The sequence below is a fragment of the Loxodonta africana genome, chromosome 22 (assembly GCF_030014295.1).
Source record: "Loxodonta africana isolate mLoxAfr1 chromosome 22, mLoxAfr1.hap2, whole genome shotgun sequence".
NCBI lineage: Eukaryota > Metazoa > Chordata > Mammalia > Proboscidea > Elephantidae > Loxodonta > Loxodonta africana.
The window spans coordinates 67,513,192-67,529,615 of NC_087363.1; the positions used below are offsets into that span (position 1 = coordinate 67,513,192).

The window sequence follows — 16,424 nt, forward strand, 5'->3', positions numbered from 1 at the left end:
GTGAAACTAAGTCTCATGAACTTGGGACATGTTATCAGAAAGGATCAGTCACTGGAGAAGAATGTCATGCATGGTAAAGTAGAAGGTCAGCAAAAAAGAGGAAGACCATGGATGAGATGGATTGACATAGTGGCTGCAACAGTGGCCTCAAGCATAACAATGATCGTGAGGGTGGTGCAGGACCAGGCAGTGTTTCATTCTATTGTACATGGGGTCACTGTAAGCTGGAACTGACTCAAGAGCATCTAACAACAACAATAACAATGTATACTAGAGCTGAGTGAGGAGAACAGCAGGAAGGAAAAGCATGTGGCGAGGCCTATGGAGAAGAGGGAAGGAAGATCTGTTCTGCTGACACTTGACTAATGTTTACATTTTCCAAAATTAGAAAGCAATAATTTGTTTGGCATCATTTCTGTTAGATAAGTGGGTTCTGAATGGAGTTGTATATTGGAATGTGGTGGTGAATGTCTCTGCATAAGTAAGAGTTGTTGTGTGCTGTTGAGTTGATTCTGACTCATAGCGATTTTATATGACAGGTAGAACTTGTTCCATAGGGTTTCCTAGGCTATAGTCTTTTTTTTTTTAAAATTTGTACTTTAGATGAAGGTTTACAGAACAAACTATCTTCTCATTAAACAATTAGTACACATATTGTTTTGTGACATTGGTTACCAACCCCACAACATGTCAACACTCTCCCCTTCTCGAACTTGGGTTCCCTATTACCAGGTTTCCTGTCCCCTCCTGCCTTCTAGTCCTTGCTGGTGTGCCCCTTTAGTCTTGTTTCGTTTTATGAGCCTGTCTAATCTTTGGCTAAAGGGTGAACCTCAGGAGTGCTTCATTACTGAGCTAAAAGTGTGTCTGGGGGCCATACTCTCGGGGTTTCTCCAGTCTCTGTCAGGTCAGTAAGTCTGGTCTTTTTTTGTGAGTTAGAATTTTGTTCTACATTTTTCTCTAGCTCTGTCTGGGACCCTCTACTGTGGGTCAGAGCAGTCAGTGGTGGTAGCCGGGCACCATCTAGTTGTGCTGGACTCAGTCTGGTAGAGGCTGTAGTAGTTGTGGTCCCTTAGTCCTTTGGACTAATCTTTCCCTTGTGTCTTTGGTTTTCTTCATTCTCCCCTGCTCCAGATGGGGTGAGACCAGTGGAGTATCTTAGATGGCTGCCCTAGGCTGTAATCTTGACGGGAGCAGATAACCAGTTCTTTTCTCCGGTGGCAACCACTGGTGGGTTTGAACTGCCAACCTTTCTATTAGTAGTTGAGCACTTAACCATTGTACCACCAGAGCTCCTTGAATAAGTATGAGGGTTCCGGTGAATTCAACCTCCTGCAGTGTGTGGGTCCATGGGAACCAGTCTATCTCTGTGAAACTGAAGATGGGGCCAATTCAGAACATGAAACTAGTTATGATAACTCCTGAGTGGTAGAGAAATCTGTATCATGATGGCATATATGTTTATATTTATGTATCATTGCAAACGGCTTATGTGCTTGGCTGGTAACCAAAAGGTTGGAGGTTCAAGTCTACCCAGAGGCTCTTTGGAAGAAAGTCCTGGCAATTTACTTCCAGAAAATCAGCCATTGAAAGCCCACCGTTCTACACTTATACCTATGGGGTTGCTATGAGTTGGAGTTGGCTCAACGGTGACTGGTTTTTAGGAGCTAGGAAAACACATTGGCAGTCTCTTCCTTGCCCACAAAGGAGAGTTTGGGAAGCATTTCAGCTGAAATGACATTCTATTTGTTGCTATAAGTCTCCACGTCTTTCTTAGGAACAGGACCAGCACATCAGAATAGAAAGATGGGCAGAAAAGGAGAAATTTGAGGTGGAGGTGGATATATTTTTAAAAGGCAGAGGGCTATGGATGAGAGAAAAATAGTAGATACAGAGAGGAGAGAGGTATCTGAGTGGGCTGACACAGTTTTGTGCAGGCTGATAAAGAGACAGAGAAAGCGGATGCTGAGACAGTCTACTGGGTGTGACCAGTATAAGCATCTCACCCCCATCCCTCCCTCTTTGGTGTTTTCCTGAAAGATTTTGTGGCAATAACCTAGAGTCTATTAAATTATTTCAAATGCCTGACCGACGCTCCCTCAAATGAGACTAGCTTCAAGGTAAGCAAAGTGAGCCCATAGTTTTTTGTATGTTGCAAGTATAAGCAACAAGCAGCTTATATGGCTATTAGTTATTTTTAAATTGAGCTTATTTGTTTATTTTTAAGGCAATAATGAGGTAGTCAGCTTGGAAGGACTGGAAAAATTTTCAGTGGTAGATTTTCTATAGCTCGCTGGGTTAAAAATGAAGTAGTAATGAGGTCAAGCTGGAACATTTGATGCTGTATAATAATAATTAAAAAAACAGCACCAGCAGTTGCAACAACAGTTATTTACTGAGTACTTGTTATGTGGCAGGGACTGTTGTAAGGGCTTTGCATAAATCACCTCTTTATTCTTCACACCAGCCCTATGAAAAAAAAAAGTGGGTACTATTATTAACCAAAGAAACCAAACCCACTGCTGTTGAGTCAATTCCAACTCAGAGGGACCCTACAGAGCTTCCAAGGCTGTGAATCTCCACCTAAGCAAACTGCCACATCTTCCTCCTGTGGACCCACTGGTGGTTTCGAACTGCCTACCTTTGGATTAGTGGTCAATCGCTTTAACCACTGCATCACCAGGGCTCCTAGGTACTATTGTTAGTACCTGCATTTTAGCAAGAGGGAAACTGAGGCACAGAAAGGTTAAGTCACTTGCCCAAGGTCACAAACACAAAAATCAGAGCTGAAATTCAAGTCCAGGAAGTTTGGCTTCAGAGCCTGCACATTTACTAATACAGAGGATTTAGCTCTGAATTATGAAAGCCACTGTTTTGTCACTTTAGCGCCATGACAATGTTGTCGGTCACAAGAGAGGGCAGCTAAGAGTACGTAAATGATTTGACATAGATCATCTCTACTAATGGAAAAAGGTCTCAGATTTTAATGCTGAGGGTAGGTCTATTTTATCCCTCTTTTATACATTAGTTATAATCTATACAGAATAGAGCCGTGTGATTTTTGCCACACAAATCTAAGATTAAGAGAATTATTAACCAGAAGAAGGCAGCAGCTGAGAAAACAAAGCAGTAATGATATTAAACACTTTCCATGTTCCAGTGCCTGGTATTTTTATACACTAACCTAAAACTCAGAAAAATCCTTCCATACAGACAAGGAAATTAAAAATTCAGAGACATTAAATAACTCATACAGCAACATACGCCAGTTCTGGGATGGGATTTGAATGTAGATCCGCAAGACTCCAAAACTTGGGCTCTTTCCACACTCTCAAAAAGATGTAAAGTTAATTTACATATACATATTTTGTATAGAATAATACAATTGAAATGCGTGGATTAAGAAAACATGATTTTCACCTTAATAGACAGTTACTTGTTTCTTTTCCTTGAAATAGAGTGACTGACTGTGTGTTTTTCTGCATACTACTCTTGCTTAGCCCCTGGGTAGCTTAAATGGTTAAGTGCTCAGCTACCAATCAAAAAATTGGCAGCTTGATGAGACCAGAAGAACTAGGTGGTGCCCAAAAACCCAAACCAAACCAAACCCAGTGCTGTTAAGTCGATTTCGACTCATAGTGACCTTATAGGACAGAGTAGAACTGCCCCATAGAGTTTCCAAGGAGCACCTGGAGAATTCGAACTGTCGACCCTTTGGTTAGCAGCTGTTGCACTTAACCATTATGTCACCATGGTTTCCAGGTGGTGCCCAGCTACCACCAATGACTGCTCTGACAGGGAACACAGCAGAGAGTCCTGGACAGAACAGGAGAAAAATGTAGAACAGAACTCAAGTTCACGTAAAAAGACCAGATTTAGTGGTCTGACAGAAACTGGAGGAACCCCCAAAACTACGGCCCCCGGACGTACTGTTAGCCCAGAACTGAAACCATTCCCAAAGCCCACTCTTCAGACGAAGATTAGACAGAACTAAAACAAAAAATAATACGCTTGAAGAATGGGCTTCTTAGCTCAATCAGATATAGGAGACCAAATGGGCAGCTCCTGTCCAAAAGCCGGATGAGAAGGCAGAAAGGGACAGAAACTGGCCAAATGGACGTGGGGAACCCAGTGTAGAAAGCGGTAGTATGCTGTCACATTGTGGGTATTGTAACTAATGCCCCAAAACAGTGTGGGTATGAATTTTTGTATAAGAAATTTTACTTGAGCTGTAAACTTTCACCTAAAGCACAATAAAACAAACAGACAAAGTTGGCAGGTGCAGAAATGCCTTGGAAGAAAAGCCCAGCCATCTACTTCACGAAGGTCACAGCCATTGAAAACCCTGTGGAACACAGGTCTACTTTGAAACACATGTGGTTGCCATGAGTCCGAATCATCCTGACGGCAACTAGTTTGGATTTGCTGCATGGCACAGAGAGTCAAGGGCTGAGCTAGTAACCCAAAGGTTGGTGGTTTGAATCCTGCCAGAGATGCCTCAGAAGAAAGGCCTAGTGATCTATTTCTGAACGATCACAGTCATTGAAAGCCCTACGGAGCACAGATCTATTTTGGCACACGTGGTTACCCTTCCTTAGATTTGATCTTGCACCTTCATAAGTAAAGCAGGCAGGGAAGCGGTATATTTTTGCCTCCAGCTTTCAGATATGTATTGCCGCAACCACAGTTTCAATTGGATGAGAAGACTCAAATTCAGCAGGCACGGGTTTCAACTTACTGTCTCCCTGCCTGTCACTGTTCAGTTGCTCCATCCTATCCGCTAACACCTCCTTTGAGTTTCCAAGCACAATTTCTCAGCCAGAAAGGATCAAATCAGTATCTGGAGAAGATATTTTGAAATGGCACAATTCTGCTTTGTTCATTCTGTTCTAATTCCGTAAGAGCTCCTGCTGTGCTGCTTCTAAAAATGTTAGAGAATGAACATCAGGAAGGAGGGGAGAGGCCCCAGGGATGCCAAATCCTTCAAAACCTGTTGCTTGTGAGATTGCACAATGGCAAGGAACATTTGAACCTAGGTTTTGGCAGCACGCTCTGTCCAGATTGCTTGGAGTCCAGTTACACCACTCAGCAGTTTCATTCTCTATTGGAAAAAGAATTTGATTTTTATTGGATACTCCTCAGTCTCTAGAACATATAGTGATTGCCTGATGTAAGTTCACGGTCATTTGTTACTGGAAATAGAAAACATTCAGGGTAAAGAGTTCAAAAGTAGAAAAGTGTATTTGAAATTGTGAAAGGACTGGGTTGGTCTGCAGCCCTGGTTGCGAAGGCTCCTTCTGGCTCTAACATACATTATAGCCATGCTTCCTAATGCTGGTTTTGTGACACTCTAGCATTTTCCTATTTTCTCAAGAGGGCCTGAAGAAGGTGCTCAGAACAAAATTAAATTTTAATCTATTCTGATTTTAAAAGTATGAGTCTCAGTTTTCTGATTTTATTAATAGAGGTACTATAATATCAACCTCATGGATTGTTATGAAGATTAAATGTGATAATGTACTGAAAATATTTGGTAAGATATTATTGCAATGCAGTTCTCCATATTAACTGGTTAGGAAATTACTACACATGAAACCTTAGTACTGTTTGGTAGAACAGGGGAACTTATTAAAACGCAGATCCCCCACCCACCCCATTCCATCTCTAGATTCTGATTTGTAGACACAGAATTTGTGATTACAGAGGCATAAGGAGCACTCAGCGTATTCTGGCAAATTAATAAGTACAGTGGATTTGAATTGAAATTGGAAGGATGAGTGAGCTCTGAACGGAGTCTTGCAGGATGAAGAGGACACTCTAGATGGAGGGAGCTGTATGCAGGCTGATGATACAGAGGTTTGGAAGGATACTGTGTGTTGTCTGGTTTGCCCAGATGTGCCAAGGGATGAAACTTGAGATGAGATTAGAAAGGTGACTTGGGAGCATGTCACAGAAGACCCTGAAGGGTTCCATAATATGTGTTTGGACCAAATTCCATAAGTGATAGGGAATCACTGAAGGTTTTGGGGAAAGAAGAATGACATGATATATACATGTCGTATATATACAATCATTTATATACATATGATTGTATTTTGTAATGATGCCCCGCATGGAAGTGTAGTTTGCCAAAAAGATGTATTGAAGAGGCAAAAGCCTAGAGACTGGGTGGCGAGTAGGAGGCTCCTGAATAGCTCAGCAAGAGCAAGAGTGGGAATGAAAACTAGAGGTATAGAAACAAGGCATGTGGTGGGATCGAATGAACAGGACCTGGCTGCCGCTGGTGTGGGACGGGAGCAGGAAGGAGTCATCTAATTGCTATTAATGGAGGCAGAAACACAGCTAAGTTTATCTGCGTACATTCGGTGCTTTAGGTGACTTCTGTAACAGTTTATTTTGTGCTTTTTGGTCTGTTATCAACTCTCTGATACAGTAAGCGTGCTCCAGCAATCACCTCTAGTTTGGATCCTTTTTCCCACTGTTGCCAAGGTATCAGGGAGGTCCACTGAGTGCTGTGACAGCACCTTCCTCTTCAAGGAGGGTGCCAGCTCCTTGGAAAGGAACAGGGTACTAATTTTTCTGGTCGCCTTTTCTCTGCTTGCATCCTCATGGCAACAGAGAACACACAGATCGCTCCCGCTCCCAGCTCTGAGATTTAAGATCCATAGAGCTGCTAGGTGGGCAGTTTTGAAGAGAGCCTTTAGTTGTCGTGTTCTTTTTTCTTCGAGGCCCAGTAAAACTAGCCACATGCAGGAAATTAAGATCACATTGTCTGAGTTCTCATTGACTAAAATCCATTAGACAGACAATTTCTAAGCCCCAATTATTTTGTTTTTTAAGTGATCTTCATATGCATAAATACACACCATTACCAGAACCCCAAAGTGTTTGTTAAATGCTCGCTCAAGTGCAGCGCTGGGATGATGCTGTACTCAGGACAGCAGTTATGAAACAGTCATGCAGTCCGACAATGAAGAGAGGCTAACTTCAGGACAGGGAGTGTGAAGTATCTAGGTTCCTGCCTGTTGGGATGGGGATGAAGGAGGAGGTCATTTTTGGGTAGAAGCACAATAAAGAGGTGCTTCTTCCTGCTAAAGAAGGTAACTAAGACCTTCCTCTTGTAAGTACAACACCAGATACAAATCAGGGAGACTCAGAGGGAAAAATCCTAGGTTAATGTGCATTTAGTAGCAAGAATTTCACAGCCTGTTTAGTGGAGGGAGAAAACCTCCCTAGCAGTCCAGGTAATAAAGACTGTACTTTAAGTACTTCTTACAGAATGTGAGGGTTATTTCTCGGTAGATGTAGAAAGCATGCAATCAGTTTCTGATCCACATGAGTTTAAATATAAGAAGAGTGAGAAAAAAATGTGTTGAGAATTCACAGAAAAAGAGTATAAAAACATTCAGAAAACAAGAGATTATACACAACATTCACCTGTATTTGCTTTTGATAACAACAAAGACAATAAAAGCAAATGTTACGAGTAGTTGGGAGGTTTAAAAACTGCCAAATGACTTTCATTTATTCAATAACTATTCACTGAGTGGCTACAAGGTAGTGTCCCATGAACCAGAGATATAAAAATATATGACACAGTCATACCCACAGGGAGACCCTGTCTACTGGGGGTGATAGGTCTGTAATCAACTACTGTGTGATCAAATAAGTGCTGAGGTGGAAGGATGGACAAGGCTCCCTGTGAGCGCAGAGGAGAAAGGGGGTAATCTACGTATGAAATTAAGGGAAAGCTTCTCAGAGGCACCAAAGCACAAGCTTAGCCAACAAGGATGAGTTGTTTAAGGGACAATTCCAAACAGCGAGCGTGCGAAAAGACAGGGGAGTTAGACATTCTGTTTAATTACAAAAATTATGAGTGAAGCAGCAACTATTTGCTGCATACCAACGGCCATCCTCCTTCTTACTGATCAAAACCATTCTCAGGCAGGTATGAGCAGCCATATGCTCCGGAGGACACAGGGCATCTCTCCAGCCTGAGAGGGGCATCTTCAATAGTCTAAGACTAATCACGGTACATTAGTTCCCCTGTGAAATAACTGGTTTTGGCAAAGGCTGGTTAATGAAACAAGAAGGGAGGCTGCTGGGGGACTTCCAATAAACCCTTCCCCTCCCTCTTAGAAAGGTAATCAAAAGGGGTCATTTCTTTTACCCGCCTTTGTCCATCGTGGTTGTGATACACGGAGCTGCCTCAGCCATCTCCTAACTTGAAGGGGACGAGCTTGAGGACAAAGGCCAACCTGCTGAGGCTAGTAGGACAGAATGTACAGGTTCATGAAGATGTCATTGAGTTGTTGAATTATCCTGGAATTATTGGATTTCCTATTACAAGAGAGGATAAAATGTCCTCACTACTTATGCCATTTTTGATTAGGTTTTATGTTGCCCCCATGGGAAAAAAAAATCTTAAATGATAGATCAAGGGTTATTGGTATCTAGAGGAAATAGTTAAAATCAGAGCCCCTGATCTTTTGTTTCTGACAGCTGCTGACTGGCCAATATTTCCAATAAGTCCTATGCAAAGGGGACGCTCCCCACAAAAGCACACTGTTGCTTACCAGCTGGCACCAAATTCCTACCAAGGTTTCTTCCCTGGTAAAGTAGACTGGGCCATAGACGGGCCTCGAGGCCTTCCTGGCTTTTGCACATACTGTTTCTCATCCAGAAACACTCTCCCATTCTGCATTCTCCTTCACCCAGCTACTCCCTGTTCTCACCATTGCTCTGAGCAGCTTTCACTGACTGTCAAGTCAGGGTTAATGCCCTTCTAATGGCTTTCCAGGCACCCCAGACTTGCCCTAACTTAGCACTTACCACATTGTATTGCGATTGCCTGTTCACTGTCATGTCCCCTCACTAGATGCCAAGGTTTTGAGGGCTGAAACTGTGAGCATCCAGCTCACTGTCACATGCTTAGTGTCTAACACAACGTCTGACTCATAGCAGGCGCCTGTATGCATTAAATGACTGAATGAAATAAAAGACATGGTAGTGTCAAGCCAACAGTCTGCAATGCTAGCATTTATCTACCATGTTCTGGCCATTACTGTGAAAATGTGGGAGCTGGGTAAGGCCTTGGCAAACCACAAAGTAGAAGTTAATCTTCTGTCTGCTACCTTCGGTCCTATACTAGTGTTGTTCCACACATCCAATCTTTCACTTTTCTCTCATCATCTACTTCACTCTTCAGTTACCCTGAAAATGTTCTAGGTCTGAGTTCTAGCTGATTCTTTTAGATAAAAAAAGGAATGATATTGGAAGTGATCCTAGGAAATAAACATAATGCTTTAAACATTAGTTAAAACTAAATGAAATGACATGTCTCCAATAAGTTCGTAAAAAATTAATGTCAAGAAGTTACGATAGAGGAGGAAGCATAAAGCAAGGTGGACTTTCAGTACCCTCATAACATAGTAGGTAGATATTTGTCTACTTTGGCCCCTGGTTTTGGTCAGAACTTTTGGATGATAATCTCATCTCGATACTTGAAGACATATTCGGGTCATGATCTTGGCTAGGTGGTGTGGTGTTAACGTAAAGTCATTAATTTCTTAATGTTGGCCATGCATATACTTTAAAGACTTTTCTTCTATAGAAGAAAGGGCCCAGTGTTCTGCTGGGTGTAATAATTCTAATAGTAAAAAAAAATTTTTTTGTTCATGGTGGAAGTTATTCATTCAACAAACATTTGGGTTCTTCCTATGTATGCACGAAATACTGTGCTAAGCCCCAGGGAATCAACGGTGAATAAGATACATTGGCTCTGCGCTATCGGAGCTGATGGTACAATGGGGGGAGACAGACTAGAAAATCAATAAATATAAAAGATTTCCTCTAAGTGCTATGAACGAAAGCAACACATTGCTGAGCTAGAGAATAAAGTGTGAGGAGAGAACCTAGTTACAGTGCTCAGGAACAACTCTGAGAAGGTGACATCTGAGCTGAGACTTAAAGGATGAGAGAAGCCAGGTCTCGAAAATAGGGTCATCTTCACTTTAAGTCAGTTAAAAATAAACATCAATCTCTCCAGCCCCAGGGTTCACCTCCCCTCCCAGGATGTGCGGGCAATGAAGCCCGCTGCCAGCACTGAAGATGGCGCCGGGAGCCGGTGGGGCGTGCCCGCGCCGCGCTCGGCCCGGACGGAGGGGGTCACGTGGTACGCGCGGAGCATCCTGGCTCCGGGCTCTGCGCCGCGGGGCGTGGCCGGGCGGCGGAGCGGCGTCCCCGCGGGCGGGCGGGCAGGCGAGGCGGCGTGGCCGGGTGCGTGCTTTGGGCCGCCCGCCGGTGGGGCCCAGCGGGGCGCGCCCTTGGCTCCCGAGCATGGCGTGCTCCCTGCCTCCCTGCGTGGTGGACTGTGGCACCGGGTAAGAGCCCGCGCCGTCCGCACCCCCCGGCCGCCGGCGCCCTGTCCCTGCTCCTCGGCGCTCGCGGCGCCCCCGGACCCTGGCATCCAGCCGCGGACCCCGGGTCTCGCGCCCTGCAGCCACGCGTGCCGGGCCCGGCGGGGTCGTGACTTCAGCCTGCACAGCGCCGCCCTTTTCCCTCGGATATCCTGCCTTTAGTGGGGCGTCTGTCCAGCTCCACGCGGAGAGGCCCCTCGCCGTGAGGGGGGAGGAGAACTGGGGTGACACCGCGCCCCGTACGAACCTGCCCCGGTTCGCCCACGCCTTCCCCAGTGCGCCGGGTCGGGGTGGACACCCTGGACGCGCAGCCCCACTCTGCACCCCCTGTCGCCAGACTACCCCCTTATTTAGGTATTAAAGACTGCACACGCCTTGCACGTTACTGCTGCCTCCGCCACTCTTCATTGACGCTCACTCTGTGCCCTCAGGTGCACTTTATTGCTCTCGGCACACCTGCTTATGCAGGTATTTACACGGACCTGCCAACCTGGGGTTCCTCTGCTGTCCACCCTGCTCTTCTCCAGTGTTAAATGGCTCGTTGAGGGGGTGAATTCTTGCTAGCGCTTGCTTCATTTTACATAGATTAGCTTTTTAGCCTAAAAATGATGTGGTTAAAAAGACCACATTTTGAAAAACAGAGTCTAAATTTGGGAAAGGTGGTTTGTGGGATAGTTTTTTTTTTTTTTTTTTTTAACTTTTTGCATTGTGATTGCTTCTAACGTTGTCAAGATCTGCAGCAGAGAACTGAGGAAATGTTCTGTTCTTTCAGTGGGTCGAGCGTAGGTGATCTCAGGAAGGTGATTGCTGAATATACGTGCTGGTAGTTTGGAGATTCAAGATTGCCTGCCAGCCTTATGAATGAAAAAAAAAATTACGGATGAAGTACTTAATAATAGCCTGGAATTAAATTTAGTCTCTTAAAGATTTTCAAGAAGGGATTTTAATCATCTTTGGTCACAAAATATTCCATGGCATGTTCACTTTAGCCTTGAATCTTTTCTGTAGAAAAATCCACTTGGTTTTGGTTTCCTTGACAACCTTGTGGGGGTGTCGTCTTCAGTTTGCTACAGCCCATCCCCTTCCAGTCCTTCTTTCATTTTGCTGCTGGAGCTACCAGTGGTGGTTATAAACTGGGAAAAACTGCCTCTTTGCTTGTGCTAGTTCTTTTCGAAATACACGTTTTACCAGAAGTTTTGTGGCTCGCTATTTTAGGAGTTACTTTGCTGCCCGAAATACTAGACAGAATTACTGTGGAGAATGAAACCTCTGGGAGAAACTGTTGGCTCCCTTACTCATTTCCATTGACTCCTTAAGCTCAGTGTTCAACCCGCACCCCCCCCACCCCCAATCTGGTTGTATCAAGAGTGGAGACAACAGATGAAAGTGTTTTTATTCCCACATTTGCACGTTAGAATTTTGTTTTTCTATTTTTAGTCTTGTAAAAGGAATTGAAATATAAAGCATTCCTTGCTGGTAGCATTAAAGTAATACCCATAGAGTTTTTAATACCTTTAATATTTGTAAGCTGGGGACCTTACTCATTATTCTTCTTATAAATATCTAAAGTGTGGTGCTCATTTTTGACCTTTTGAGGTAAATGATAAATGTCATTTTGCTCACTCCGAGATAATAACTTCAAAATATCATGCTAGTAGCCCTTGTATTTCCCAGAGAGCTAATACTGTTTTCTGGGTTGAGTTTTACCTCAAAATAGAATACAAAGTGTTAAAATGTAGATAAAGATAAGAGGGACCAAGGAAAAGAATGGGCCTGGGAGATCACCCCTAAACTTGAGGCCAGTGTTGCTGTCATTGGGCCTCACATTTGACCTTAGTCTTCCTGTTTGATATCATGAGGCATTGTCAGGTACGTAATTCTTGTCATCAGGAAGAAAGAGAAGTAACTTTCTCAGGTGAAAAAGCTTTTTCTAGTACTAAATCCTAAAAGGAAAAATTCACTTTGAATTATACTTAGTGGGCATGGGTGATTTTATAGACTGTCTTACACAGTACTTTTTTTTTTTTTTAATAGCTAATAAATTTCATCCTGCTAGCCTAGCATCCTCTAATAACCCATAAGAGCCAACTCAGGGAGCACAGTGTGCTGGGAGTCAGGATAATATTGACCAAGAATGACCTCCTTGACCCAAAGATAAAGCTTGTCTATTTAAAGAATATTTCACTACCGGTTTTACTTCTCTTAATCAGACTTTCTTAATGAATATTTTAAAAATATTTTTGCATTTTTAATTTGAAAATAATTTCAAATCTACTGAAAATTTGCAAGAAGAGTACAAAAAAAGCCCTGCTATATACTCTTCATCCAGATTTGCCAACTACTAACATTTGATTTTTACCAGTTTAAGAAAGAGGTAAGAAATGGTATATCACTGTGGTTTTAATTTGAACTTTTATACTCTAGTGTGGAAAGATGAGCATCTTTTCCTATGATTAAGAGCTGTGTGCATTTTTTTTTTCTGTCCATTTCCCTTGCCTATTTTTTTGTGAGTTTTCTTTATTTTGAGAAGCTCTTCATATATTTGGCTATGTCCAGAGCCCCAGGACCTCTGTTTGTAATGATTTGCTAGGAAGACTCACAGGCCTCAGCATATCATGTTGCTTAAGGTTAAGATTTATTACAGAGAAAGGAGAGGAAGAAAAATCAGCAAAGGGAAGGGGCCTGTGGGGTGAATTCTGTAGGAGACCAGGTACAAGCTTCCAAGAGTCCTCTTCCAGTGGAGTTCGTAATTTCCCCAGCAACTGAGCCTCTGAGGAGCTTCCCTGTTGTCAAACTTGTTGACCTTTCGGATTTTCCAGATACATAATCTTGTCATTGGCAAGTAGAGATTGTTTTACTTCTTTGTTTCTGTTTCTTGGGACTCTGATTGTTTTTTCTTGATGCACTGCATTGGCCCATCACTCTAAAACAGTGTTAAATGGTATTAGAGTTGCAGGCATTAGTCTTTTGCTCCTGACTTTTTGTCATTTCCTCAATAAGTAAGGTGCTGGCTTTTGGATGGAGTTATACACATGCACACACACACACAGGCATGCATACACATACAGAAACATATCTACACATACATATGCACATAAATATATCTATATATACACATAGGAAGCCCTGGTGGCGTACTGGTTAAGTGCTATGGCTGCTAACCAAGAGGTTGGCAGTTCAGATCTGCCAGGCGCTCCTTGGAAACTCTATGGGGCAGTTCTACTCTGTCCTATAGGGTCGCTGTGAGTCAGAATCGACTCAACGGCAGTGAGTATATATACAAATGCATATATATGATGTTGAGAAAGAACTAAAAAAAACCAAACCCAATGCCACCAGTTGATTCTGACTCATAGCGACTCTATAGAACAGAGTAGAACTGCCTCATAGAGTTTCCAGGGAGTGCCTGGTGGATTCGAACTGCTGACCTTTTGGTTAGCAGCTGTGGCTGTTAAACACTACACCACCAGGGTTTCTAATATTAAGAAAGTATCCATCAATTTCTATTTTTTGGAATATTTACAACAGGAATGGGTGTTGGTTGTTTTCAGGTATCTTTATCATTCAGTAGAACGTGTAGTTTTCTTTCCTAGCTTTTTAATATGATGGATTTATTCATGGATTTCCTTGTATTGTACCACTCTTACGTTCTGAAATAAACCCCACTTAGGCATGATGCACTTGTGGCACAGTGGTTAAGAGCTTTGGTGAGCTACAGCTGCTAATCAAAAGGTTGGCAGTTAAAATCTACCAGCAGCTCCTTGGAAACCCTATGGGTCAGTTCTGTTCTGTCCTCCATATAGGGTAGCTGTGAGTCGGAATCAACTTGACAGCAGTGGGTTTTCTTAGGCACGATGCCTTATTTTTGAATGTGTAGGTGTGATTCTTTTGTTAATATTTTCTTTAATATATTTTAAGATTTTTGAAGCAAAAATAAGAGTGATTGATAGTTTTTGTTTTTTGGTGGATCTTTGTCAGGTTTTGGGGTCAGTGTTAACACTTTATCAAATAGAGAAGTTTTCCTTCTTTTGCTATGCTCTGGAATAGTATTATTGGGTAGTTTTTAAGTAGCATTGGGATTATCTGGGTTTTCAAGTCTTGGCAGAATTCCCCTGTGACACTGTCTAAGTTTAATGCTTTTTCGTGGCAGAGTTCTTATGCTATTCACCCTATCTCTCTCATGTTTGTTTAGATTTTCTCTATTGGGGTCAGTTTTGGTATGTGGTACTGTGTAAAAAAAATCTGCTTCATCTAGATTTTCAATTGTATTTAGATAGTAGTCTCTTGATTTTTGTGTAGTCATGATTTAAAAAAAAATAGCCTTTAAAAAAAATTTCCGCCTTGTGTATTTTTGTTTTCTCCCGTATTTTCTGGTTTGGTTTAGCTATACCTTGTCTAGTTTGCGGACCTTTTTAAAGTATCAGCTCTAGGGTTTTTTAGCTCTATTAGTTTTCTGTTTTTTGACTCATGTATATCTGGTTTTATCTTTGTTTTTCTTCCTGCTTTCCCTTGTTTTGGTTTTTTGTTTTTGAGTTGGTGTTAAGTTTATTTTTTCTATAAAATACTATAAACATTTTGCTGATATTGTTTTTAGTTATAGATACCCTTTAGATTATGACATGGTTTTTCATTATCATTATTTTCAAGAAATTTCCGCATTTTAGTTTTGAATTTACCTCTTGACTCAATATTTATGTACTAGCATATTTTGAATTTTTAAGTAGAGGAACCTTATTGTTTTTAATTTCTGGTTTTATTACACTATGGCCAGAGAGTGCTATTTGTATTATTTCTCTTCTTTGGACTTTACTGAGCTGTGGTCTTATCAGTTTTGTATACACTTGCAAAGGCAGTATATTCTCTGTTGGTGAGTTCAGCGTTCACTGTATGAACTGTCTTGTTAATTATGTAATTTAGGTCTTCTGTAGTCTTACTGGAGCCCTGGTGGCACAGTTGTTAAGCATTTGGCTGCTAACTGAAAGGTTGGTGGTTGGAACTCACCAGCTGCTCCATGGGACAAAGATGTGGCAGCCTACTTCCGTAGAGATTATAGCCTTCGAAACCCCGTAGGACAGTTTTACTCTGTCCTATAGGCAGTAGCTTTGGTTTGGTGAGTATAGTATTACCAGTTTTTGATTCACTTGGTCTACTTGAACTGAGAATAGTATGTAAGGGTCTCCTGGTATTGGTGTGTTTTTCCATAACGTCTCCTGTAGTTTCTGCTTTATGAAAGTTTTTGCCGCATTATCGGGCATCTCCCTGCTGATAACTTGCTTCTTTATGTGAGTTGTTGTTTTAGCATTATGAAGCGTTCTTTTTACGTAAGTGGTCCCTGATTTCTTTTTTTGTGTTTTCCTGGCATGTATTTGCCCAATTCTTTTATTGCTATCCTTTCTGAATTGTTTGTTTTAGCCCTGTCTCAAGAACTCGTTTAGTGTTGCGTTTTGCTTCGTTAGCCGCATGAAAAGGTTTTCTTTAAATAGGCGAGCAAAGCCCACTTACATTTATTGATATGAATATATTTGGCCTAAGTTTTACCATATTGATTTATATAAATATAAATCAATTTATCATTTGATTTATATGGTAAAGTTGTACTCATTTTGTTGTTGAGAATATACACAGCAAAACATACACCAATTCAACAGTTTCTACATGTATAACTCATTGACGTTGATTACATTCTTTGAGTTGTGCAACCTTCTCACTCTCCTTTTCTGAGTTGTTCCTTCCCCATTAACATAAACGTATTGCCCCCAAAGTTTCCTGTCTAATCTTTTGAGTTGCTGTTGTCAATTTGATTCCATATACCATATTTTTACACAAATAACGCATGCCCTCTATGTTTGTTTGCCAACCGCTTCTTCCCCCATGAGGTCTTTACATAAGCACCACTATGCCAGTTTCTTTATATGTTGCTGTAAAAAAATTAGCATGGCACAGTTACAAAAATACCTCATGGGGGGAGGGAGCAGTTGGCAAACAAATGTAGAAAGTGCACGTTATTTG

The 16,424-nt window shown here is 42.0% G+C and overlaps 1 protein-coding gene across 7 annotated transcripts in view; it reads left to right on the forward strand.

Annotated features, from left to right (window-relative positions):
* The first annotated feature begins 10,275 nt into the window (after nt 1–10,275).
* Nucleotides 10,276–16,424, forward strand: part of ACTR3B (actin related protein 3B) — a 178,991-nt gene continuing 172,842 nt past the window's right edge. For 3 of the 7 annotated variants that reach the window (XM_064275103.1, XM_064275099.1, XM_064275105.1), the window contains exon 1: nt 10,289–10,379. In XM_064275103.1, coding sequence (XP_064131173.1) covers nt 10,336–10,379 — 44 coding nt within the window. In that variant the 5' untranslated portion in view covers nt 10,289–10,335. Of the gene's footprint in view, nt 10,380–16,424 lie in introns of all 7 variants that reach the window. The other 4 variants (XM_064275104.1, XM_064275102.1, XM_064275112.1 and 1 more) reach the window with 3 other exon arrangements.